General features: G+C 49.9%; 1 protein-coding gene across 1 annotated transcript; it reads left to right on the top strand.

Annotated features, from left to right (window-relative positions):
* Positions 1 to 13,571: 13,571 nt before the first annotated feature.
* TMEM98 (transmembrane protein 98) lies at positions 13,572 to 26,027 on the top strand. Its single transcript, XM_043903069.1, has 7 exons — positions 13,572 to 13,719; positions 15,974 to 16,154; positions 17,630 to 17,761; positions 18,841 to 18,874; positions 21,233 to 21,348; positions 23,826 to 23,885; positions 25,183 to 26,027. Exons 2-7 carry the CDS (start codon positions 16,024 to 16,026, stop codon positions 25,388 to 25,390), a joined length of 681 nt encoding a protein of 226 aa, XP_043759004.1. The 5' UTR covers positions 13,572 to 13,719; positions 15,974 to 16,023; the 3' UTR covers positions 25,391 to 26,027.
* The last annotated feature ends 210 nt before the right edge of the window (positions 26,028 to 26,237 follow it).

The raw sequence follows: 26,237 nt of genomic DNA, 5'->3' as shown, positions 1-26,237 counted from the left end.
AATGGGATTTTACTTCTTCGTACCAATGAAGCAGGGCTGAATGTTCATATCTGTGATTGTACCAATGCCCTCAGGAGTATCCTCTGGAATCTGTTGTTTATCCTGGAGGAAGGAGGGAAAATGAGATTAAGGAAAGACAGGAGAAGGAGAGAAGGTGTGTAGTCAGAACAGGGTTCTCGACCACAGCACTGTTGACATTGGGGGTGGGGTCTGTCCTGTACACTGAGGGATGTGGAGCAGGACCCCTGGCTTCTACCCACTAAATGCCAGGATCCGCGTCCCTCCCGGCTGTGACAACCGAAAGTGCCCACAGATCCTGCCCAATGTCGCCTGGAAGGCGAAATCACCCCCAGCTCTGAGCTCTTTGCAGGAGATCATGCATTGGGCTGAAAAGGCCCGGGGTGGGAGAACTTGAACTGAGTAGTCTCCTGAGCATTTGTTTTCCCTTGGCTTCTCCTTAACCTCGTGGGTCTGGCAGGCCACCCTGCTTCTTCAGGCCTCCAGAGATTCAGGTCTGTGCCCTTGGGGTGGCCTTTCAGGGTGCTGTGAGGATAAAAGCAGATGTTGGTTGGGTAAACCTATTGAGTGCTTGCTTAAGTGCCGCCAGGCCTGCTGCAGAAGCTCAGATGAAAACGATGGAAGTTCTGTTGGAGAGGCGCTCACTTGTTGCATTTTGCAGCCGTGACTTTGTGGCTGAGAGGAGGTGCTCCAAAGCCAGAGGGCCTGGGTTTCTACCCAGGCTCTGCCACTTCCTGGCAGACCTGGAGCAAACGACTTTCTCTGCCATGGTTTTCTCATCAGTAAAATAGAGAACGGAAGTACCTCCTCTATAGGGTTGTTACGGCTAACTGAGAAAACCTCTTTAAGACCTTTAGAATACTGCCTGACATATAGTAAGTACTCAATAAATGTTACGTTTTTTTCCCTACACCAGAGGTTCTTTAACTTTAGACCCATGGACCTTTGAGAGGGGATCTATATATGGCTTCTAATAGATCTAGGAATTCCCTGAAATGATATGTAAAACTGGGTGTCTGTCTCTGTGTGGGTGTGTGTTGTGGGGGGCATTGAGGAAATACCTGTAAATTATGAAAACTAGGAGAAACTTTTAGAATCCCACCTCAAAACTTCCCTTTCCCCCCAAAAGAAACTGAGGCCCGATGTGAGACTATGACTTGCTAACCTGACCTCTCACGTCCAGACAATTAGGATTAGAGCCCAGGATGGCAGATTCTCAGGGCAGCACTCTCTGGGCTGTTCCTGCTGCCTCTGTAACTTCAGACAAGGATGCTGAGAACATAGGGAACCTGTGATACAGGCTCTGAGAACAAAAGTGCTCTGGTCCTCGGTTGGCAGGGCTGGGGGGTGCTTGTGTGGAATGCAGATAAGCCAGAGGTGAGAGCTGGGGAAGAGTCTTAGAGGATGGGTGGGATTTGAAAGGTGGCGTTGAGTGTGGGCCTGGGGGGTAGAGGTGACAGAGACACAGCAGCATGAGGATTGGATATTCCCTGCTTGGCTGGAGAGACTGTTGGCATAAGGAAGTAAGGCTGGAAATTAAGAAGTGTTAAAGTTTAATGTTCACTAGTATGAATACAGAGTAAAAGTATGGCTGTTATTGCCCAGTTATGTCTGATTCTTTGCGAGCCCAAGCACTGCAGCACGCCAGGCCTCCCTGTCCCTCCCCATCTCCTGAAGTTTGTCCAAGTTCATGTCCATTGCATCAGTGATGCCATCCAGCCATCTCATCCTCTGATGCCCTCTTCTCCTTCTGCCCTCAGCCTTTCCCAGTATTAGGGATTATTCCATGAGTCAGCTGTTTGCATCAGATGACCAAAATATTGGAGCTTCGGCTTCAGTATCAGTCCTTCCAACGAGTATTCAGGGTTGATTTCCCTTAAGATTGACTAGTTTGATCTCCTTGCTGTCCAAGGGAGTTTCAGGAAAAAGTGAAAGTATACTGGAAGCTAAAACTGTTTCGCATCTTCAGAAGGCATTGGGTGTTAACTCTGTTTCTATTAGGAAAAATCAAGGCACAAAAGTTGAAGTGACCAGAGTTAACTGGCATTATCCAGACAAAAGTTATCTTTCTCACACAGCTGCAAATCCCCCTCCCCTGCTCTTTCTCAGAAAGAGCTGACAGGTACAATGGCTTGGTTTCCTTCATCACATCCCTCCCACTGTCCCTCTGGGTGGTTTGTATGGTAGAAGCCAGGGGTGCATGGATTTGGTGTTGGACCATACGTTCCTGACTACAGGAGCCTTGACTTCTGTGTCTCAACATTATGCTGTTTCTGTGCTAGGTCCACCCAGACTTCAGTGGGCACTCCTGGATCTTGGATGCCCTGAGAGCGCTGGAGGATTGGCAGCTGAAATGGGTTAGCCTGGAGGCGGTCAGATTGTCCCTCTACAACCACAGAAGAGCTGTCACCAGCAGAGAGATCCTCAAGGCAGTCAAGCAGAGATGCTGTCAGAAGAGCTTAGGAATATATGAAGTGGATCTCCATGGCTCTGTTGTTGAAATGATTGCACTTGTCCAAAAAAAAAAAAAAGAAAAAAATTGGGTCTTTTGGAGGGTTGAGTTGAAGGACAAAGTATCTGAGAAGTACCCACTGAAGCAGCGGTCTTGCTGGGACACACTTGGTCTCTGATCTTGTGTTTTTAGCCCCTGGTTTAAGCTGCGGAAAAAAACAATAAAGGAAAGGCACTTGCTCTTGTGTGTGTGTGTGACGCTTGTTTATGGTTTTGACAGTTTTTTCTTCAGCACACATCTCCACTGCTTTGAGCTTAGTTATTATATTTTTGGACACAATTCAACCGATTACACTCTGGACTCACCATTGCTTCCTCTACTCCAACTTCGGGCTGGGGATGGGAGCACTGCTGCACTGATAGGAACTGAAATATTTTTTTCTTAATTTAAGCACTTGTACTTTGACTTATGGAAACTAAAATATAAAGGAAAAAGGAGTTTGTTTGCTCTTTGAATGTAAGACTCATGACATTGGTTATCTATATGGCACCTAGAATAACAACGTATGTAATGTGTGGTTTGGAATAAGAAATGGCAACCCACTTTAGTATTCTCTTAATTTCATGCAGGCATGAAATTAAAAGACTCTTGCTCCTTGGAAGAAAAGCTATGACAAACCCAGACAATGTATTAAAAAGCAGAGATATCACTTTGCTGACAGATCCTTATAGTCAAAGCTATGGTTTTTCCAGTAGTTATGTATGGATGTGAGAGTTGGACCATAAAGGAGGCTGAGCATTGAAGAATTAATGCTTTCGAATTATGGTGCTGGAGAAGACTCTTGAGAGTCCCTTGGATTGCAAGGAGATCAACCCAGTCAATCCTAAAGAAAATCAACCCTGAATATTCATTGGAAGTACTGATGCTGAAGCTCCCATACTTTGGCCACCTGATGTGAAGAGAGATTTGTTGGAAAAGACCCTGATGCTGCAAAAGATTGAGGGCAAGGGAAGAAGGGGGTGACAGAGGATGAGATGGTTGGATTGCATCACTGACTCAACAGACATGACTTTGAACAAACTCCAGGAGATAGCGAAGGATAGGGAAGCCTGGAGTGCCACAGTTTGTGGGGTGACAAAAAGTCAGACACAACTTAGCAACTGAAAAACAACCACTAGAATTCTTGCCTAGAAAATTCCATGGACAGAGGAACCTGGTGAGCTACAGTCCATGGGATCACAAAGAGTCAGACATGACTGAGTGACTGAGAACAATGTGTTGGTGAAATGTACAATCTAGTCCCAACCATGGAAAAACAAAACAATTGTAACAGAATTACAAAAAAACAATCATTTAGGAGCAGAAAGAATAAATGGGCTGATGCATTGTAGACATCATGGTCTGCAAAGCCTGGGTAGCTGATATCAAGGAAAAGAAGGGGAAGGGGCTGAGGAAACGGCATGAGCAAAGGTCCTGAGGCCAGCAGGAAAGCTTTTAGCTTGTTAGAGAAACTAAAGGAAAGTTGGGGCAACTGGGTTCCAGTAAGCAAAGAAGAAGTACGTTAGGAGATGAGGTGGGAGAGAAAGCCTGGGGTCGAGTTATGCAGGCTTGGTCTGTTATTCCAAGGGCAGTGTGAGGCTACTGAAGAATTTTAACTAGGGAATCAACATCCTGTTTGGGTTTTCACTGTTGTCATTTTTAGTTGAGGTTTATCCTACAGTAAAGGATACTATCTTAAGCATACCTCAAAGTTGTACGTATATGTGTATCTATACACTCAGATTAAGATACAGAACATTTCCTTTTCTGTTGCTGCCAGGTTAAGAACAGACTGAGGGACTTCCCTTGTGGTCCAGTAGTTAACTCACTGCAGAGGATGAGGGTTCGACTCCTGGAACTAAGGATCCCACGTATGTCAGGGCAACTAAGCCCACGCTCCGCAACCACTAGGGCCCACATGCCACAACTAGAGTCTGTGTGCCACATCTCCGCATTGGCAGGCGGGTTCTTTACCACTGAGCCACCTGGGAAAGCCCTGTCAAATAGGTAGGAAGACTGAAAGATACAAATCTGGGAATCCGCATAAAATAGGGACAAATACATCCGCAGGAATGGGTGCCATTACCTAGGAAGATGGAATAAAAAGAAAAAGAGAAGACAGTCTGTGACTAAGACCAAACAAATTGTCATTTTTAGATTGAGACAGTGGACAGCAGACCAAGGGAACCAAGGAGGAGAAATCTGATTGGGAGAGGGTGGTGTCATGGAAACCAGGGAGGGAGAAAGGGGTCCAGTCCACTGTGCACCATCCCGGGGAGAGTGTTAAAAGGAGATGCCCGTGTCTGTTGCATTTGGTGACACGGAGATCATGGTGACTTTGAAAAGTCAGCTCCCTGGAGCAGGGTGGGGATCAGCCAGCTTCGAGCAGGTTGAAGAGTGCACGGGAGGTAGTCAGTGGAGACAGCTTTTCTGATGGTGTTGAGACAAAAGGAGAAATTTAGCTTGTAAACGGAACAGAGACTTGGGCTGGTAGCTGGAAAGTCACTGGACACAGAGAGATTTTGAAGATAAGAAGGACTGGAGCACCATTATTGACTGATGGGACTTCTCCAGCATAGAGGGAGATATTAACTCAGAAGAATGTAGAAAAAGGTAAAGGACCAAGGACCTTGAGATGGAGAGGGGGATGGGATTCAGAGAAGAAATGAAAGAGAAGACGTGTACAAGTATGGGAAGTTTAGAAATTCGGGATGAAAAAATGAGGGCTTTTCTTCTTTTTTTTTTAATGAAACAAATGAAAGTGGAAGAGGGGCATGCGAAGTCTGCAGGTAAGATATGAGACTTACATGCAGATAAGCTGTTGAGACTTCCCTGCTCTAATGGTTAGGGTGCAAGGGGTGAGGGTTTGATTCCTCTTGGGGAGCTAAGATACCACATGCCTTGTGGCCACAAAACCAAAACATAAACAGAAGCAGTTTTGTACCAAATTCAATAAAGACTTTAAAAATGGTGGTTTAGTCGCTTAAGTCATGTCCGATTAATGTGACCCCATGGACTGTAGCCTGCCAGGCTCCTCTGTCCATGAGATTCTAAAGGCAAGAATACTGGAGTGGGTTGCCATTTCCTTCTCCAGAGGATCTTCCTGACCCAGGAATAGGACTTGTGTCTCCTGCACTGCAGGCAGATTCTTTACCGACTGAGCTATGAGGAAAGCCCTAATACGGTTCAATCCAAGTCGTGTCTGACACTTTACGACCCCATGGGCTATACAGTCCATGAAACTCTCCAGGCCAGAATACTGGAGTAGGTAGCTGTTCCCTTCTCCAGGGGATCTTCCCAACCCAGGGATTGAACCCAGGTCTCCCGCATTACAGGCGGATTCTTTACCAGCTGAGCCACAAGGGAAGCTGGTCCATGTCAAAATACATGAATAAATTAGAAGATCTGAAGCTGTTTCTCAGGAACCAAGGGTGTGAGGTTCGGACCTCTATGGACAGATGGTTCACCAGGAAAGTCTGTGATCACTGAGTCGAAAGCAAAGCCGGTCTTGCCATGGGACCTTCTCCACGGCGTGTACCTGCCCCAGTGCCCGTCTGCAGAAGGCAGAGTGTGGGTTCTAGGGAATGAACTAGGAAGGCGAGAGAAGCAAGGGAGCTTGTTTGGATGGATCGTGCCGTCCAGGCCAGCCAGGAGGGTGGGGGATGAGTGAGGCAACAACCTCGTGGGATCCACGGAAGGCACGGAAGATGCCAGGCCTGTAAACTGAATCTCAAAGGAGTCTTCTCTTGCCAGCACCCTATAGCGTTAGCTGATCCATGTGGGCCCTTGCCTGAGAAGCAGGGGTGACACCCAGTGACCACTCCTTGAAATGCACCTTCTCGGTTGTAGGTTATCAGCAGACCCCGGCGCCGCCTTGTACGAAGTGATGGGGGCCGGGGGGGGGGGGGGCGGCGATCTGCTCCACTTGGGAGGTATTCAAGCCCTCCCCGATTCTCTCCATAGTGGGACCCCTGGCTCTGCGCTCTCTAAGCGGGTGGAGATGCTGCTGCCCAGGTGGGTAACTAGACGTGGACAGTCAAGGCACTGAAGGTAATCTGGGGGCTGTAAACCCAGACACGGGCTTCCCTGCTAGGTTTCTGCTCTCCTGGGGATCCAGAACAAGCATCTGAGCATGGCTTTGGGTATGTCCCAACCCTTAGGGTGCAGACAAAGCCAGGTAGACACACAAGCCTCTTCCAGCCCACAGCTGTCCTGGGGAATTGTCATCCTAACTGACACAAGAGCTGAAAGGGTTGCCTGACTCCCCCAAGACTCGCCTGCCCCAAGCCCTGGGATCTGCTTTAGTCTAGATGAAAGCACGGTTTCCTTCCGTCCACCAAACCCCGTCACTCATCATAGACGCTGGGTGTGACTTCTGGGCTTGGGAGTTGGGTGTCTCTCAGTTAGGGGTTGTTCTATACTCTTGGCAAAATCACTTAAAATCGTCAAAAGACTTTTCTGAACGAGCTCTAAAGACAGATTTCACAGCCTTCTTCTTTTGCTCATTCTAGCATTTTACGGCCCCTCTTTATTATCTTTAAAATTTATTTCCTGTTGAGGTAACATTGGTTTATGACACTGTATAAGTTTCACATGTACATTATGGTTTACTTCTGTATACACTGTATACTTCTGTATACACAGCAGTGGTCTCACCATTCAGCACCAAACTGTTGATTCTCTTAACCCATTTCATCCTCCCCTCTCTGCCCTTTCCCCTCTGATAACCACAACTCTGTTCTCTGTGCTTGTTTTGTCTGGTTGGTTTAGGTTTTTGTTGTTGGTTTTTGTATTTCACATATGAGTAAATTCATATGATATTTGTTTCTCTCTCGTCTGACTTCTTTCACTTAACATAAGATCCTCCAGGTCCATCCATGTTGTTGCAAATGGCAAGAGCTCATCTTTTTTACGGCTGAGTAGTGTTTCATTGTATACATAGTCCACAGCTTCCTTGCGCATCTGTCCACTGATGGACACTTAGGTTTTGCTCTCACATCTTGGCTATTGTAAACAATGCTTCTATGAACACAGGCGTGCACGTATCAAATCAGTGTTTCTGTATTCACAGAAAGAGAATCAAGACAACGCAGCTAACTCTCTTTGCAATGACCTAAGTTATCTTTATTATTCTAATTACCTTTTCTAGGACCTGCTGTTTACCTGTCACTGGAAGAGGTTAGCCAACCAGGTTTTAAGTCCGGTTGTAACTGGGTAAAGTGAGGGAGTGTCACTGAGGCATGACCCTGGAGTGGGGCAGGTGAGGAACAAGGTTTTGAAGGTGGTCAAGAAAGGAAGACTGTCTGACTCATCTCTAACCCTCTTCCCCATCTCTAAGCTCACAATCACCAGCTTGATCTTGACTTTGAACTTAGGGGCCGCCTGGTGTCGTGGCAAGAGCCTGCACTGAACTTTGCAGTCAGTCCCTTGTCTATGCCTGTTTCCACATCTCTAATATAGTGATCGTCATGCCTCCTGCACACAGTTGTGGTGAAAGTCAAATTCAATAATAAACATGAAAGTGTTTCTTATACTGACAGATTATAATTTCCCTTGGTCCTTGCCCCCCACTGCCCACTGTACCCAAGCCCTAATATCCCCTGAGGGAAATCTCTGTTAATGGTCCAGTTGTCTTGACTTAAAGAAAATGCAAACTTGGCCTTTGTTCCCAGGGAGGTAGTGGCCCGGCCCTGCCCTGCTAACTTTGCCTTCCTCCAGCCCTCTTTCTCCCTGCTTCCTGGAGTTGCTCCCTCGCTCCAGCCAGTCCCAGCCATTCTGCGAGCTGGCTCCCTTTCGCTCCTGCAAGGCGGTCTGTTTTCACTGTGGTCTCTGTCCACGCCCACAGCTCAGAGGAGGCCCGACCTGCGTGTACACACACCCCTCCCTGCTGGCCTCTCTCTCCTTGGAAAGCTGTTCACTAGCCCACGAAAGCGCCAGAACGCTTCAAACAAGCATGGACGCAGAATCAAATCAGGGATTTAAACTCAGACTTAAATTCAGGTCAACCTTCTTTCTTTGCATTGTTGGTGGCTTACCCTCTGCTTCCCCTGGGCTTAACCACCTCCCTTAAGTCTCCCCGTGGCTGCCACATCCCAGGGGGCTTGCAAGCACTGGAAACAGGTCCAGAGTTCCCATCTCCACTGTAGAACGACAGTGACAATATGTTCATTTTGCTTTATGTTCATTCCTTCCACAAGTGTTCATTGAGCAGCTACTAAATGCCAGGCATTATGCTAGAACTGGGGGTCAATAAAGTATAAGACAGTCAAGTCCTGAGCCTCGTGGCATTTACATTCTGAATGCTGGAAGGGGTGTGTGTGCTATGCTGCTTCAGTCGCGTCTGACTCTTTGCGACCCCACTGACTGTAGCCTGCCAGGCTCCTCGTCCGTGGGATTCTCCAGGCCAGAATACTGGAGTGGGTTGCCATGCCCTTCTCCAGGGGATCTTCCTGATCCAGGGATCGAACCTGTGTCTCTTATGTCTCCTGTATTGGCAAGAGAGTTCTTTACCACTAGCGCCACCTGGGAAGCCCTCTGAGAGGGGAGAAGTAATAAATATCTAATGCACCATCAGACAGTGAAAGTAGCATGAAAAAAAACAACAAACCCCACATCAGGCCAGGGGAGTGAGGATGACGGCAGGTGCTCCTTCAGATGGGGTTGATCAGGGAAGACTTCTTGGTGGAGGTGACTCTTGAGCAGACACCTGAGCAAAGGGAGGGAGTGAACCATGGGAACAATAGCAGCAAGGAGTCCAGGCCTATAGGGAATTTTAAAGAAGTGGGTCCACTTATTTAGCCAGCACATAGATGGAGAGAGAGAAATGGAGCGTGAATCCTGCCCTCCCAATGGCAATGTGCGTGCTGACTTTGGAGCAAAGCCCAGCCAGGACGCGGAGGGTGAGCCAGGCATGTTTGAGGAACGTCAGAGAGGCCCCATTTTTTTTTTTCCAAATCATACTGTGATAAATACTTAAAAAAAATTGTGATAAAATATACATAAGTTTGGCCACTTTATTTTTAAGTATACTATGGTCATGGCATTAAGTACATTCTTGCTGTTGTGTAACCATCAGCACAATTCCTCTCCAGCACGTTTTTCATCTTCCCAAATGGAAACTGTACCCATTCAAGAGTAACTCCCCACTCCTTTCTCTCTCCAGAGAGAAGCGTAACCACCATTCTACTTGCTCTGCCATGAGGGTTTTAAATGCATCACCTCACTTAATCCTCAAAGCAACTGGAGGCCATGGGTTTTGCTGTCATGCCCATTCTGCAGATGGGGAAACTTGGAGGGAACTAAGATCACACAGCTACCAAGAGCATGAGACAGACCTTGGAGCGAATCTTCCCTGGCTCAGCTCCCTACCTGGTGGGGGTGAAGGATGCCATTCTGCCATCCCTCTGAGGGCCCGGAGATGGTTCAGGAGGGTTTAGTGAGGGTTACAGGCCATGTGAGAAGCTGTTCTTGCTGGGGCAGGAGGGGAGTTTTCACACCTTGGTCTTGCCTGTCTGCAAGAAAGGGGCTGTTGCCCAGAGCTATGAGTTGAGGGTATCAACATCTATCTGCTACACTGCTTTCCCACCTTGGTCTTCAGGGATGCCTTTTAAGAGATGCTCAGCTGCACTGAGTGGATGAGCATCTTAGGTGCTTGGCATCCAGTCTGCCAAGCAGTGCTACCCCCACCTATTATCCCTAGGACATAACACAAGACTGGGTGCTGCAAAAAAGGATCACCATTTTTTGAGCATCAAATGACACATACAGCTCTGTAGCTGGCATCAGAAGGAAAGAACAAAACAAAGTGAAAGGATAGCAAGGTGGCACAGGCTCACGACCAAGACCAGAGGATGTGTATCTTTGAAGATGAGGTGCATACAAGGTGGGACAAAGGGGTTCTGGGTGTTGTAGCCATCACTGCGGCCGTGACAACCTGCTTGGTTTCAATACCCAGGTTCCCAGAAGAGCTGCCAGTTTCCTGGTTTCGGTGGTCTGGGCTTTGGTGCCAGGGAGTCTTGAGTTCCACTCTGGTTTCACCACTTGGGACCGGAAAGAGCTTGGGTAAGTTGCCTTACCTCTCTGAGTCTATTTGCTCCCTTGCAAACATAATCATCCCATCTATTCAGGGTTGGTGGGAAGATCCAATGAGATAAGGTATGTAGGATGTCTAATCAGTGCCTGGTACCTGCTGCTGTTTAGTCACTAAGTCATGTCCAACTCTTTGGCGACCCCATGGACTGTAGCCTGCCAGGCTCCTCTGTCCATGGGATTTCCCACGGAAGAATACTGGAGTGGGCTGCCATTTCCTTCTCCAGGGGATCTTCTTGATCCAGGGATTGATCCCGCGTCTCCTGCATTGGCAGGCAGATTCCTCACCACTGAGCCACCTGGGAAACCCGCCTGACACATAGTTGGTGCTCAATAAATGTTCACTCCTTGCCCGGGTGGAGTGCAAGCTTGCAGCCACTGGCCAGGAACCAAGCCTCACCACTGTCAGCACCACTGCCCACCTGCTGGCTTCTCTTTAATCATCTGGTTCAGTCCTCCATTTGGGAACCCTTCCTAGGCAATTTGATGCTCAGACTGAGTGGGGGAAGGGCTATATTTAGGGGTGCTTGAATTGTGGGGAGCAGTCTGGCAACACTCCCTCTTGTATTTATTGGGGGGACCCTGCCCTTAGACGCATAGATATTGGAAGGCAGGACTCTGCCTGAATCTCACCTCCCACAGTGCAAGCCAACAGGCTGAGGTTCCACCCAGGACTTTGATTCCAGAATTAAAGATAAAGTTGAAGGGAAGGTCACGATCATTTCAGGGCGGTGGCACCCAGCCCTTGAACTCCCTGTGGTGTCTGCTGACTTCCTAATCCTGGGCTTCAGTCTCCAGCTGATGCTGTGGGCACCCCAGATCCTTTCAATAAGATCCCTTTCCACGTGGGGCAAGCAACCAGTTTCTATTGCTTGCAAGTAAGAACACTGAGCACACACAAGGTCTTCTCAGGTCAATCCGGAGAGACTTCAAGGGGCACCGAGACGGCAGGAGTGGCCAGAATGAAGGGACACAGCTGGCTAGGAAAGGCACTGGTTCCACCTTAGCACCACCCTCTTCTCCCTGCAGCTGGGAGGTGGGTGGTTAACTGGAGCATTTGCACTGTCAGCTCTGGGCAGCAGCTGAGATTTTTTTTTTTCAGTTTGGTTGTTTTTGTTTGTGCTGGTAAGTGTTTTCCATTTATAAGCCCCTTCACACAAGCTTAAAGCTTTTTTTCTTTTTGCTTTTTTGGCTGCACCATGTAGTATGTGGGTCTTACTTCTCTAACCAGGGAAGCTGCACACCCCGCCACCCCCTGAATTGAAAGCACGGAGTCTTAACCACTGGACCACCAGGGAAGACCCGAAGCTTTCTTTAAATATCTCTCCTATAGAGTCACAAGTGTCTAAACCACCCAACACAAAAACAGCACCCCATTTTTCTCAAGAGTATTCCCAAGACATGGAGATACTGATTTTCTCCAGTCACCCATTCTGATGTTCGCTGCCTTGCTGTCAGCCTGTTTTCCTTACAGGGAATGCAGGTTTTCCATTAAAGCCTTTTGGAGGGTAATAAAATCATCACTCAACCCTCTGGCCCGAGAGTGCCAAGGGTGGGCAACCTGAGCTCTCACATGGCCAGGCCCTTAATAGGGTGTGAGGTGTGAGTGTATTTGCACACAGCAGCAAACAGGGTGGGCCAGGAGAGCAGGCCTGGAGATCCACCCACCCCTCTCTTATGACTGTTGCAACCAATGATCTTATAAATTTTCCAAGAGGCTAAAAATCTAGAGGTATCTATACAGTTCCTGATTTTTTAAAATGTTGGCAGCTAACTTGATCTTTTTAAAACTTTAAACCAAAACAATACTGTTGCGGGCTGGACATAACCTAGGGGGTTACAAGGTCGTAGTGCCTGCATTAAGCACCCGGGGCTAGTCTGCACCCTTTGCCACTTGTCAACAGTACAGCCCTTATACTGGTCAACTGGGTCCCAGGCTTTAGTTGGCCCTGCTTGGGTCCTGCGGAGTTAGAGGGTCAAGGAAAGACCACGGCCCATCTAGACCATGCTCCTGGGACTCTGGAAAGCTTTGTTCACACGACACCCAGCCTGCTTCCAGGGCCTTTGTGGACATCTGTCCTTCCAAGGCAGCCTGTTGTGGGCATCTTCAGGTCTGAGGGATGGCCCATTGCAGGGTGGGGGCAGCATATGCACTGTGGGTCCCCCTTTAGTACGGGATGGAGTAGGGTTTGAACGGAAAGGACAGGACCCCCAACTCCTGTGGTGTATTCTTACCCTTGTCCCTGGCAGGCGGTTGGTAGGGGTGGGCCTGCCTGTCACCACCAGTGTGGCTCAGGATATCATAAGAACTACCACTGATTCACCACTGACCCTGGGCCCAACATGGTCTGCATCTGGGCATTTAACTCAGGATGCTTATAAGTCCTGGTCCCTTTCACAGAGGAAGAAACCAAGGTACCCAGCCAGTGTACAAGCTACTATGTGCTTGGCTGCTCAGTCGTGTCCGATTCTTTGCGACCCCGTGGACTGTAGCCCGCCAGGCTCTTCTGTCCATGGGGATTCTCCAGGCAAGAATACTGCAGTGGGTTGCCAAGCCCTCCTCCAGGGGATCTTCCCGACCCAGGGACCCAGGGATCGAACCCACGTCTACAGCATTGCAGGAGGATTCTTTACCGTCTGAGCCACCAGGGAAGCCCAGTGGGCCGCAGAGCCAGGATGGAAACCAGCCAGCAAGCAGCGGAGTAGACCCGCTCCGAGACCAGCCACGCTGCGGGGCCGCGGGGCGCTCCCCGCCCCCGGGGGACGGCCAGTGTCTCGGCGCCCCCTCCCCGCCCCGCCCGGCCCCCGCGGGGGCGCGGGGCCCGCCCGTCGGGTCGCTGAGCAACGGCCCCGCAGCTGCCCGGGGCCTCCCGCGGCCCCAACCCCCGGCCGCCCCGGGGGCCTGGCGGTGACGGCGGCGCCTGGCAGCGGGGGATTTGGATGCTCGGCCCGCGGCTCCCCCGCCCGCGCCGCCGCGGGGGCTCGGCCGCCCGGACTTATCTCCGCGCCTTCCCGGCATGCCCCGCTCGCGGGCGGCCGCCAGTCCCGCGCCCGGACTCGGCCAGCGCGGGGGGCCCGGCCGCGGGAGCACCCCCGCCTGCGTCCCGGAGCCGCAGCCGCAGGTGGGTGAGGCCGGCGCGCCGCGGGGCTGGGGGTCCGGGGCTCCCGGCCCACCGCCCCTTCGGAGCGGGGTGCGCGGGGGTGGGGGGTGGCGGGAAAGGGTGCGGCGGGGGAGGGGAGCCCGGCGCCCGCGAGCGGGCAAAGTTGGAGCCATGCGCCCCGGAGCCATCGGGCCCCGCGTGGCGCGCGCCGGGGCGCGTGGGGTGCCCTCCCGGCGTCCTGGGGGTGGAGTGGGTGTTCCGGGGTGGGGGAAGGAGATGGGGTCTTGGGTCTTGTTTTCTCCTTGTGGATTTAGAACCCGTTAGAGGGAAACAGAATAACTCATCCTAAAACACAGAGAAAATAGCACAAAGAAAAAGGGAAACGCACGAAGAAACACTCACGCAGACCGATCGCGGAGAGAGACCGCAACGACTCGAGAGAAAAGCTCGGGCAGGCAGAGAAACACACCCGAAACTTTACACGGGAGGAGAGGAAACAAAGCGGGTGGTCTTGGAGCCCCGGGGCGGGGGGAGGGGACAGGAAACGTCGAGAAAGCCTGAGACGAGGGGAGGGGAAGAGAGCCCGGGAGTGGAGAGGAAAGCTGAGCCAGGGAAAGTGAAGAGTGAGAAACGAGAGGGGAAGGAAAGGAAAAGGGCTGAAGGAGGGAGCCCTTTCGGAGGGACAGTACAGAGAAACACATCCACAGACGCCGAGCAGGACACCCCCGCGCCTCCTCCAAACACAGTCAGAGATGAACAAGGTAGAGTCCTCTGAGACGGGTTCCTTGGCACTTTGAGCCAGTCAAACCCACCTGGAAAACTTCTATTCATCCTTCAAAACCTAGCTCGAGCATCAGCAGCTCTGGGAGAAAAGCTTTCCCAGAAAGTATATTGCAAACACTGGTACTCTCTCTTCACGTACTTCTGTATGTGGCACAGGCACACGGAGTTGAAATGGTTTGTCTGCCTGTCTTGCTCTCTCCCTAGGCTCTCTCCCCCCAGGTTTTGGGGCCCATGTCTTATTTATCTCCAGTCTTCAGAATCCAGTCCTCTGCTTGGTGCATACTAGTGATTAATAAATACTTATTGAATGATGATCAGGAGCATTTGGACCTCCAAGACATGGAGCATAGGATTAAATTCAAATAGAGGAGATGTACTGTCCTGAAGTTAGAATTCTATATCAAAGCACCCTTTTTTGCAGGTGGGGAAATTAAAGCCCAGAAAGGGGAGAAGACTGGCTCAGAAGGACACAAGTGGGAGCCCTGTAATGAAATAACATTGTGAATACATACTTCTCTGAGATGCCATTGCTTCTCCAGCCTGTGAGGTTAAAATAGGTGTGAAATAACCTCCTAAATGAAAACAGGCAATAAATAAACGACAGACAGTTTAATACCAGTTGTAAGTTTCCAATGGGGCTTCCCTGGTGGCTCAGTGATAAAGAATCCACCTGCCAATGCAGGAGACATGGGTTCAATCCCTGGGTCAGGAAGATCCCCTGGAGAAGGAAATGGCAACTCACTCTGGTATTCTTGCCTGGGAAATCCTATGGACAGAGGAGCCTGGCGGGCTACAGTCCATGAGGCTGCTAAGAGTCGGGCACGACTTAGTGACTAAACAACAGCAACATTTCCACCGCTGAAACTCAAGATCAAAACTTTCCCCAGAGTGTTTAAAATCCTCTTTTCTCCTTAGAAAGGACAAGGCAGGTGATAATCCATCTCAGTTTGAGTGGATGACTTTCTGCTTCCTGACTACATAGACTTGGACAAATTACTTAACATCTCTGGGCCTCAGTTTTCTCAACTGTAAAATGGGGATACTAACACCTTCCTCATAGGATTGTTAGAAGAATAAAGACATACCAAGTGCCTGGCACAGATAGAACCTCAGTGAATAAATCCCACCCTTCTTCTTAGGTGGGCGTTCTTTCAGGTGCCTGGTGCAGATACAAAAACAGCAGTGCTCGGGACAGTGTTTCCTTTTGTCCCGGGTTGAAAAGGCCATCCTGCTCCAACTGGGGAGCAAAGGCTTTTCTTCAGTCGGCCAAAAAGTTTTCCCATAATATCTTCCGCAAAAACTGGAATGAACTTTTTGGCCAACTCAGTAGTAAAGGAAAAGATAACATTTGGGTCATGACCTAAAATGCGTCTTGATTCTGTTCAGGCCCTCAGGTGTCTGCAGGCGGAGCCTTCCGCTCCCCCTTCCAGCAGGTAAGACCCACTCTTTAGCTGCTGCTTCACCAGGCCGCCCTCCCCTTGTGTCTTTCCAGCTTCAGCCCCTGAGGGGCACTGACCAGGACTGACAGAGCCGCCTGGAAGCATGGAGACTGTGGTGATTGTAGCCATAGGCGTGCTGGCTACCATCTTTCTGGCCTCCTTTGCAGCCTTGGTGGTGGTTTGCAGGCAGCGCTACTGTCGGCCTCGAGACCTCCTGCAGTGCTATGATTCCAAGTGAGTAGCCTGGGCAGGGACAGGATGAGAGAGGGACTGTGCCCTGATGCCCCAAAAAAGAGAAAAGAAGTTTGCTGCTGGGCAACTGTCATTCAACTTTTATCTTGAAAATGGTACCCTAAGGCTGTCATTCCCAGTAAAGATCTCAGAGCTTAAGAATGTTCCGTAAGCTCCCTAGCATCCTGAGCCGCCTTGGACTGTGTGAACGTGCTCACCTAGCACACATCTGTCCCCAACTGGCCATTTAACATTTGAGCAGGCCAAACCATGGACAGAGGAGCCTGGTGGGCTACAGTCGCAGGGGGATTGCAAAGAGCTGGACGCGACTGAGCGACTAAGCACAGCATAGCACAACCCCTTTCTAACCAACCTCACACGTCCGTGCATGCTGAGGCGCTTCAGTCGTGTCTGACTTTGCGTGATCCTGTGGACCAGAGCCTGCCAGGCTCCTCTGTCCAGGGGATTCTCCAGGCAGGAATATTGGAGTGGGTTGCCATCCCCTCCTCCAGGGGATCTTCCTGACCCAGGGATAGAACCCGAGTCTGATAAGTCTCCTACAGTGGCAGTTGGGTTCTTTACCACTAGCACTACCTGGGAAGCCCCGCAAACAACCTCTTAGGAGCAGAAATCCGATGCCCTGTACTCCAAGCCACACATTGAAGCAATAGACACTTGGGGATTACAAAACCCCAGCGTAGGATCATGTCTCGTCTCTGCGCAGATTTCTTCATGATGTACTTCACGTGAAAGCTACTTGGTAATCAAGATCTTATTTCCAGGTTAGGGATATTTTAATTGCCAGATCCCAAGGGATGCTGACCACTGACCCCTGAGTTTCTCTTACCCCTTTGTCTGAATCCTATCAGCATCTCTGTTCAGTGGTTCGTAATTAGTAAATGCCCATTTGTGTGATCCAGGAAAGCTCTGCAATGGTGTCTCATGTTCTCAAGAACCCTGTTTTAAAGTAGGAGGTGTCTTTACATCCCCCTCTTCTCTAGTATAACTTGGAGGGAGTGGGATCATGCGGGTGGACCAAGGTGGCTCCCAGAAGTTGATTCTACAGAACAAGTAGGGGGTGCAGGTCAGTTTGGGTAATAGGAACTTGAGCTTCTCCGTAAAAGGTAGGCTTGAAGGGGAAACAAATTACAGATGGACGTTGTTTTGTCCTGAAAGAGCATCCCTGTTTAGGATATCTTTGGAATGATTATGGTTGTAGCCCTGCCTTTCTCTGAGCAGCTCCTCTTGTTCTGTGTCATTTTTCTTGTGTTCCTGGGCCCTGCCTCCTTGACTCACTGTCTCACCATGTGCCTGGCCCACACTGAAGTCCCTCTAGCCTTTGGTTTGGATCCAGAACAAGTTCTTGCTTTCACTTACTCATTCCACTTATCCTTTCGGAGGGTATGTGGGCCTCGATGAGGAGAGAGTCGGCAGTGGTCACCCATCAGGAACCCACTTACCTGGGCTCTTCCTTCCAGGCCCATCGTGGACCTCATTGGCGCCATGGAGACCCAGTCTGAGCCCTCTGAGCTAGAACTGGATGACGTTGTCATCACCAACCCTCACATCGAGGCCATTCTGGAGAACGAAGACTGGATCGAAGATGCCTCGTAAGGCCTTGGGGACTGTTTGCTTTTCTCCAGCCGCCAGGGGGTGGCGAATCGGGCTTCTGGGTACCCTTTCATGGCTTCCTCTGCCCGAGCTCGGCTGAGCACCCTGGAGCACTGTGTCCGTTGCTGCTCTTCCCCTGCCTTCACCGTGGGGGGACCTAGAGTGTGACACCATGGTGTTTGTCCTCACTCTCCCCATTTTGCAGACCTGTAGATGTGTGGCAGAGTTTTTATAAAGTCACTGTAATGTGCTTGGGTTATCCTTGAGGCACCTGTGAATATGGCCCTCAGGCTCCAGGGATGCAGCCTTTGTCTCCAGGCTCCCTCGGGGATCCCTCCAACCCGCTGCGGGTTCAGAAAGGGTGTGCCTCCCCTTTCCCTGTCTCTCAGCCCTTCATTCACTGGGTGGGTGTTAACCGGTGTGATGTGCAGGCTCTGGGCCAGGCAATGCACCTTTGAAACTGATGGTGGAGACAGAATTCTACTAAATACACTATTTCAGAAATGATGGCGGGAAGGGGTGGGTCTCTGTGTGGGTGCAGTGAGCACGCAGAGGAGGCGATGCCGATAGAATTACCTGGGCTAGAGGAGTGGGGTGGCCTTCTGAAGGCTTTCCCAGAGTGGGCGCCTTTGGTCCTGGGTCTTTTTTTTTTGGCTGCACTGCGCAGCATGGGGAACTTCTCCCCTGCCCCTACTGGGGATAGAACCCCTACTGCCTGCAGTGGAAGCTTGGAGTCTTAATCACTGGGCCGCCAGGGCAGTCCCTTCAGGACTGGAAAGATGAGTTTACCAGGCAGAAGGTACAGGGAAGGATTCCCTGGGTGGAGGGAGCAGTCTCAGAGTGGTGGCACCAGCTGGAGGAGTCTGTTGGGTGCGGGAGGGGAAGGGGGAAGACAGGGGAAAGAAAGTGCCTGCTGCTTTAGCTCCTGGGCTTGTTCATTTTATCACTGAGGCGTCCGGGCTCTCAGGTGGTGTCCAGCCGTGCCCAGGGGTCAGAGCTGGAGGAGGCGTGGAGGTGGTGGCTGGAGGGAGGTGGGCCTCTCTGGAGAAGCCCTGACAAATGCTTCTTGTCTCCGCAGGGGTCTCATGTCCCACTGCATCGCCATCTTGAAGGTAACACTCTTTGATTTCCCCAGGAGAATAAGGGGGGTGGTCAGCAAGCATCTAGGTGCACAGGCTGTCCAGGAGGAGGGACTTTGAGGGGAGCGCTGACCTGCTCGGGAGGCCTCCTGTAACTCTTGGAGCTCCTTCTGTTCACTTCCGCTCCTGGTCTGTTCTCCTTTGAATTCTGGAGGCCCTTTCAAAGACTTTACTCCTCCTGGTCCTCACAGTACAGTGGCCGGTGGAGAGACAGCAGAGACAGTTACCAACCACATATTCACTGACCAGGCAGAAAGCCGTGTGCAGAATAGCACAGAGCAAGACTGCAGCCATTTTGGGGGGAAGGGCAATTCTCAGCTTCTCCTGGGCACTCTCTTCCAGGAACTGAGGGCTCAGTCCTCGAAGCAAGTTGAGCTCTGTATTAGGGCATCTCCAGTTACTAGAAAGTTCCTCACTGGCCCTCTCTGTGGCAGTGGTCAGCCACACAGAACAGTCCATGTTAAAAAATCCAAACCATAATACTTCTACCTGAGAGCGCCTTTTTTTTTTAAATGCCAACAACCTCCAGGACAGGGTGGAGAGTTGCATCCAATTTGCATTTAGGGAAATTTTTACAGTTTTGTGTACTTTTTATAGTTTGGGGTAATTTTTATTGTTTTTGGGTAATTTTTACAGTTTTAGCATTTATTTGCCAGTTCTTGCCTGACACTCTCCGACTTATTAGGACAATAATAATATGGAAATGTTTGGCCAGTGGCAAATATTGTTTATTTCAGTAACCTGGGAAACCACACATTTCTCTCTTTGTCTAGCAATTATTCAAGATTTCAAAAAAAGGCAGCTTTACTTTCGTGTCATTCAGTACAAAATATTAAAAAGTCTTTTATCCCACCTCTTCTTCCTGTTCTCTTAGGGGACAAAGAAGTGCGTGGTAAGATGCCCAGAGTCCAGGCTTATTACTGAGTTCCAAGAAGCTCTTTTTTAAAAAAATTTATTTATTTTTAATTGAAAGATAATTGCTTTACAATATTGTGTTGGTTTCTGCTCTGCAGCAACATGAATCAGCCATGGGTGTACTTACGTCCCCTCCCTCCCACCTCCCACTCCCTCACACCCCTCTAGGTTGTCACAGGGCCCCAGTTTGGGTTCCCTGAGTCATATAGCAAATTTCCACTGACCATCTGTTTTACATGTGGTAATGTGTATGTTTCCACACTACCCTCTCCATTATCCATCCGCTCCTTCCTCCCCCTGCTGTGTCTGTAAGTCTGTTCTTTCTGTCTGCATCTCCCTTGCTGCCCTGCAAATAGGTTCATCAGTACCATCTTTCTAGACTCCATATCTATGCGTTAATATCTGATGTTCGTTTTTCCCTTTCTGACTTACTGCACTCCGTGGTTATAGATGGAGATGGATGGGTCTAATGACTAGAGCAGCGATGCCACATTACGTCTTCCTTCTCCCAACCGGGATGTGTCCTGTCTTTGGGTTTTGTCCCCTGCCCTTGTCTGTTAGAGGAGGGGGATGGATGACAGCTGAGGTGTGGGATAAATGGGTCGGCAGGAGTCTTACTGGGCTCACTGGTCCATCCTGAGACCGTCTCAGCTTCCTCCTGAGCTCTCATGGCCCTGCTGCTTGGCCACCTGCCCTGGAGTCCCTCTGGTGGGGCCGTGAGGGAAGGGCCTGTCTCCTGGGTGGGCTCTTGGGCTTCTTTCTGCCTCTTTTCCAGCCCCACGTATATGTGATGAAGTTGATGGAAATTCTTCCCCAGGGACAGCAGCACATCCAGGTTCTGACACTTGGGGAGGGGCACGAAAGTGAGGAGCAAAGCTTTAGGGGTGGCCAGTGCTGCTGGCAGATGCTGAGAAAGGCCGTGTGTCCTCGTCTTGCCATTTTCCTGCTTTTTTCTCCCCCCACAGCCCTTTTATCATCATCATGACAAACATGCTAAAATGTTATTCCAGAAAATTGTTGATATAAATTCCACTTGTCTGGCCATGTTTCTGAGGGTGCCTGTAGAGAGATCCTTATCGTTTTGGAAGACAAAGCCAGGAGGTGAAGGAATCAAGAGAGAAACTAGGTTTTGGCCCTGAAGGGAGAGGATGTGGTTAGAGCACATGATTTTTCTTAGGACAGATTATTTCAGCTCAGACTTCTCTTAAGCCGAGAAACCCTGGCCCTGGTCTGAGGTTCCCACCCCGCCCTCCTTACCCTTGGGTTTGCCCCTTCCATCCCTCTCATCTCAGTCTGTCCGTGAGGTTAGGGGGGCCCAGCCGTGGAATGGGGGATGGTGTGTTTGTCTTTCTGGGATGGCGGAAACCCTGGGGGGCTGGGTCCCCCCCATCACCTCTCTGCTCCCTGTTGCGGTAGATCTGTCACACTCTGACGGAGAAGCTCGTTGCCATGACAATGGGCTCAGGGGCCAAGATGAAGACCTCTGCCAGCGTCAGTGACATCATTGTGGTGGCCAAGCGCATCAGCCCCAGGTGAGGTCCCCGCACTCCGGGGGGAGCGGGGTGGGAGCAGGGGCAGGCTCCCCTGAGCAACTCCAGGGGCAACTTGAGTGGTTTATGCCCCACACATTCCCAGAGAGCCCAGGAGGGTTTAGAGGCTGGGAGAATTTTCAGGGTAAGGTGGTGTCACAGGCTCCCCTCCCCTCTGGCGTGACCCCTCCCGTAGGCTTTTTGGGAAGTGCCAGCATATGACTAGGGCCCCCCAGCTCCCTCTTCCTCAGTACCATGCCAGCTGGGGCAGCTCTCCTTCCCCTGGGCACACCTTCTTCCCAGGCTCTGGGCCAGCAAGCGCACTTGCCACTGGTGCCCACATCCCGGTGAGCAGTGACCTCCCTGCGTGTCCCATCCCAGCTGACATCTGTACCGAGACCAGCTCCGGCCCCATCCATGGCCCGGCCAGCAGCCCCCAAGCCCGGGTGGGAGGTGAAGGGATCATTCATATCTCCCAGATTCCAGGCTGTCTGCAGAATCCCATGTAGGAGGCAGCCGGCCGGACTGCAGGCGACAACAGCTCCACCCCCTCATCTGGCCACGGTTTTGTGAAGAAAAGAAAGCTCTTTTTCTTAGAGGGAAGGGTGGTACTAAGTTGGGGCTGCCATCTGGTGGCTGGTATGTGGATGTGCCCGAGCCGGGAGTTGTTTCCCAGTTCAGGAGGTTTTCTTAAATCAGCCTCCTGAGTTCCAGGGGTCCTCGCTTTCTATGTGGCTGTGGGCTCAGATGGATCTCAAGGAACCAGTCCTCGGAGGGAACGTGAAAGAGTTGGTGCACTTGAACTCTGTCCAGGGAGTTCAGTGAGTTGAGAAAGTGGGAGGGAGATAATCCAGAAGGGTCTGAGCTGTCTCTGAAGCTGTCCTGGATGGGTGTGGCTACAGGAGCGGGATCAGCCTAGGTAGGCCCCTGGCCTGAAGCAGACCCAGGCTCTGGGCAAGCACCAGCCCTTCCTCTAGTGTCTGCTGGATCTCCCTCATACTTCCTGGCACTTCTAAGAGCCGTCCCAGGTCCTGGCAAATTCCTGTGAAGCCAGGATACAACACAGCATCACCAGGAGGGCTTGGAGAAGGAAAGAGGGAGATTTCTGGGTCCCAGAGGAGTCCTGGGGGATCAGGACTAGCAGCGGTGCTGGAGCGAGGGTGTGACAGCTCTTAGACGGTGGGCCTCACGTGGGGTGCTCACTGGCCCGTCCTGCTGAGCGCCTTGGACTGCTTCCAGAATGATCCCTGCCATAAATCAGTCAGGGTCCTTGCTCTCTCTTCCTGCCCTCACACATCTTTTATCCCCATGGTTTTTCTTATTCTATCTCGTACAGTGTGTTGATAGCATACTAGTTTCAAGAAGAGTGGCTTCAGCTACAGGGCAGGAAAAAGGGCTGACTGAATTGGGCACTGACTGACCATGCCTCTGCGCCTCTTCAGCAGCCCCTCAGCCCCAAGACAAGGACCGTCAAGCCTGTTCTCAAGTGCTTTTGGAAATCAAACAATGCATCCTTATTTTTTGCTTCTTGACTAAATGGTCCAGGAGCAAGAATTTGAATGAAAACACTGAATCATGCAAATGAGGATGAATAGTAGTTCCTTCTTGAATTTGACTTTTTAAAAAATTAACTGTGAACTGTATCATGTGCTGCAAGAAATCCAGTGGAGCAGTTTGAACCCAAGTTAAACTTGGAGCGTTTTTTTTAGTGTTCTGAATATCTACCTGTAACCATGGTTTTTTTTAAAATACAGAAGTAATAAACACTTGTAAAAGTTAAAATATTGCAGAAATAGAGAATCTGAAAAGTGAAGGGACCCACCACCCCCCAGTCCCACCCCATCCCAATTCCTGAAAGTAATCAATCACTGTTGAATGGTAAAGTATTTCTACAAACTGGTCCCCTACTTCCTGCCAAATGTCATAGTTATTGTTTATTCATTTTTATGCAAATAGGATCCATCAGACTTTATATATTGTTTGGCAGTTTGCCTTTTTGATGTAGTAGTATATCTTGAACATCATTTTGGATGTGTGAATTTGTACTTTTTAATCCATTGGAACTGAAAACCAGAAGAAATATTCTCTAAACAGAAGCCAAAGTCTTTCTTTTTAATTAATTAATTTTATCTATTTAATTTAAACTTTTAAAATTTATTTTCATTTATTTATTTTAAAAAGATTAAATTTTCATTTATTTATTTGGCTGCCCTGGGTCTTTACTGTGGCATGTGGGATCTAGTTCCCTGGCCAGGGATTGAACCTGGGCCCCCTGCATTGGTAGTGTGGAGTCTTAGCCACTGGACCCCCCAGGGAAGTCTCTGAATTCTTTCTGTTTAAAGTCTCTGTCTGAAAATGCAGTTACAGAAAGTCACTAAAGGTTGGGTCTGGAATGTCAAAAGAGAAGCTTTGGGGTAAGGAAAGAAGGAGAAAAGACCATAAGAAAAGGGAAATACTGAAAACCTTTTGCCTCCCCTCAGAGTGGACGATGTTGTGAAATCCATGTACCCTCCGTTGGACCCCAAGCTTCTGGATGCCCGGTGAGAGGGGTGGGGTGGCCGTGTGTCTTTTCATGCTGGAAGCTCCCCATGTTATCAGATCTGTGAGGCTGGCTGTTTGGGTGGTGGAGGAGAAGGCTGCTTTGTTGGGTTCCCAAGGCTGCCCCAGCTTTGGGTACCATTCACTTCAGTGTGAAGGGTCAGCCAACCAGTGAGCCAGGCCTGGCTGGATGCTCGTGGCCAGAGTTCTTCCTGCAACCCCAGTGGAGCAGGAGGAAGAACCAGTCTTAGATTTTGAATTTTCTGTGATGAAACGTCCATCCAAGCTAGTCCTATCTGCACCTCCCCACCCTCCCGTTACCCCCATGGCTATCTCTGCTCTTTGGACCCCTGAAGTAGACATGCCTCAGCTGTGAATACTGCCCAGTGGGTCGCTGGTGTGGGCGGTGGACGGGAAACGAGACTGGATGTGACCGGTCAGCTAAAGCTGAGCTCATCTTCTCACCTGTCTCATGATCGTCCCTTATCCACAGAGCGTACTTAGGCATTTGAGATTGTTATGTTCCTCTACTGAATGCAAACCCACTTAAAAAGAAACAAAACAAAGTATGTTCTTTTGTCTCTTGGATTTATATGACTGTTTCACAGGCCCATTGTGTAATAATTGCCAGACAGGCTGTGGGTCACAGCAGTTCTGTTGGTTTCTCTACCCTACTCCTATTACTGCCCAGCTGTGTTCATGGGCTCGTCATCTGTAATGCATTCCCAAATGCATCATGCGTACTCACTATTTAGAAGATACTCTGCAGTGAATTTTTCAATACTGAAAAAACAAATCACCTCGTCTATTTGGTTCGCAGTTAAATTTTTTGTGAGGATGTGGTGAACCAGTGCAGGGTCTTATTGATTCAGAATCAATACATGATGCCTGAGGTGGGGTATGAAGATCCTGTCTTTAAGTGGGCAGCAGTTGGGGATGTGCTTATCCCATTGACTAGATCCAGACTGTCCCACAGAAGCCTCTTCTGGGAGATGTTATTGGATGTGTTGCAGAAAGTGGGCTCCCAGTCTTAAATAAGTTAGTGAGACTGAAAGAGTATTACATTCTTTTCTTAGAACTTTATCACGTGCATCATCTGAGAAGGGCTTCAGTTACCCTTGTTTAACCCAGATATTCCCAAATTTCTTTGAGCATGGAACCCTTTTTAAATTACATACCTAGCAACCTCTTGGGGATGGGACTCCAGCTTGGGGAACCCTAGTCTAGGCTCTATCCCTTTGGGCTTTAGGGCAAAGTCCCTTAGATCCTAGGGAAGCTGATCCTGTTGTTTTTTCCCAGGACAACTGCCCTGCTGCTGTCTGTCAGTCATCTGGTACTGGTGACCAGGAATGCCTGCCACCTGACCGGGGGCCTGGATTGGATTGACCAGTCGCTGACAGCCGCCGAGGAGCACTTGGAAGTCCTTCGAGAAGCAGCCTTAGCTTCTGAGCCAGATAAAGGCCTCCCAGGCCCCGAAGGCTTCCTGCAGGAGCAGTCGGCCATTTAGTGCCTACTGGCCAGCAACTGGTCACAAGGGCCAGTCTGCTGCCATGACTGGGTGGCTCAGCTGAGCCTTCCACTTCTTCCTGTAGAGTTAGTTGTTCTCCACGGCTGCGGAATCCAGCTGTGTTTGTGTAGTAAAGCAGTTGGTGCCTCTGTTGTAGTTACAAATGGCAGCTGGTGAGTGGCAGTCTAATCCCACAATTAGGGGAGATGACAGTCACCATCTGTACAGCTGAGCTTTGAAAACGGGAGGACTGTAAGCTGTATTTAGCTCACCTAGTGCTTTCAAGAAAATCCAGCCACTGTCTTAAGAATCAGGAGGTTTCACATTAAAATCAGAATTTCTGGCTTCTCTCAAACAATCAGAAGGTGATGAAGCAGCTCTGATCTGCATTTTCCAAAGTGGACAATCAGTTGGAACTAAGTAGGAGTTGCCTCTCTGGACAACACTTGTGCTGTCTCACTTGGTCGTTTTCATTTATTTGTGTTGTGTGCCTGGTCCTTGGGATCTGAGTCCCTTCTTCCCTTTATAGGTTTGGGTTTGAAGGTGAGCAATGTAGAGTTGATCGTTCCCTTATCATTATGCCTGCAATTTTACCTAGCTACCACTAGGTGGAGAGTAAATACATACTTGGCTTTCCCTCAAGCGTGTGGTTATTGAGTCAAATTCACGTGCGTGGTGTGTGTTGGGACATATCTGAGAACTGAGGGTGGGAGGAGAGGGGCTGTGAATCTCGAGGATGCCTTGTGTGTATGACTCAAAATGAAATATTCAGAGACCTCCTCCCCAGAGTTCAGACAGGGGAAAATACCGCCAGGCAGTAGGTTCCACACTAGCAATGACATCCGTG

This window comes from Cervus elaphus, chromosome 5, assembly GCF_910594005.1.
Source record: "Cervus elaphus chromosome 5, mCerEla1.1, whole genome shotgun sequence".
Taxonomy (NCBI): Eukaryota; Metazoa; Chordata; class Mammalia; order Artiodactyla; family Cervidae; genus Cervus; species Cervus elaphus.
The sequence above is the reverse complement of the archived record's forward strand: the minus strand, read 5'-3'. Positions and strand labels throughout refer to the sequence as shown.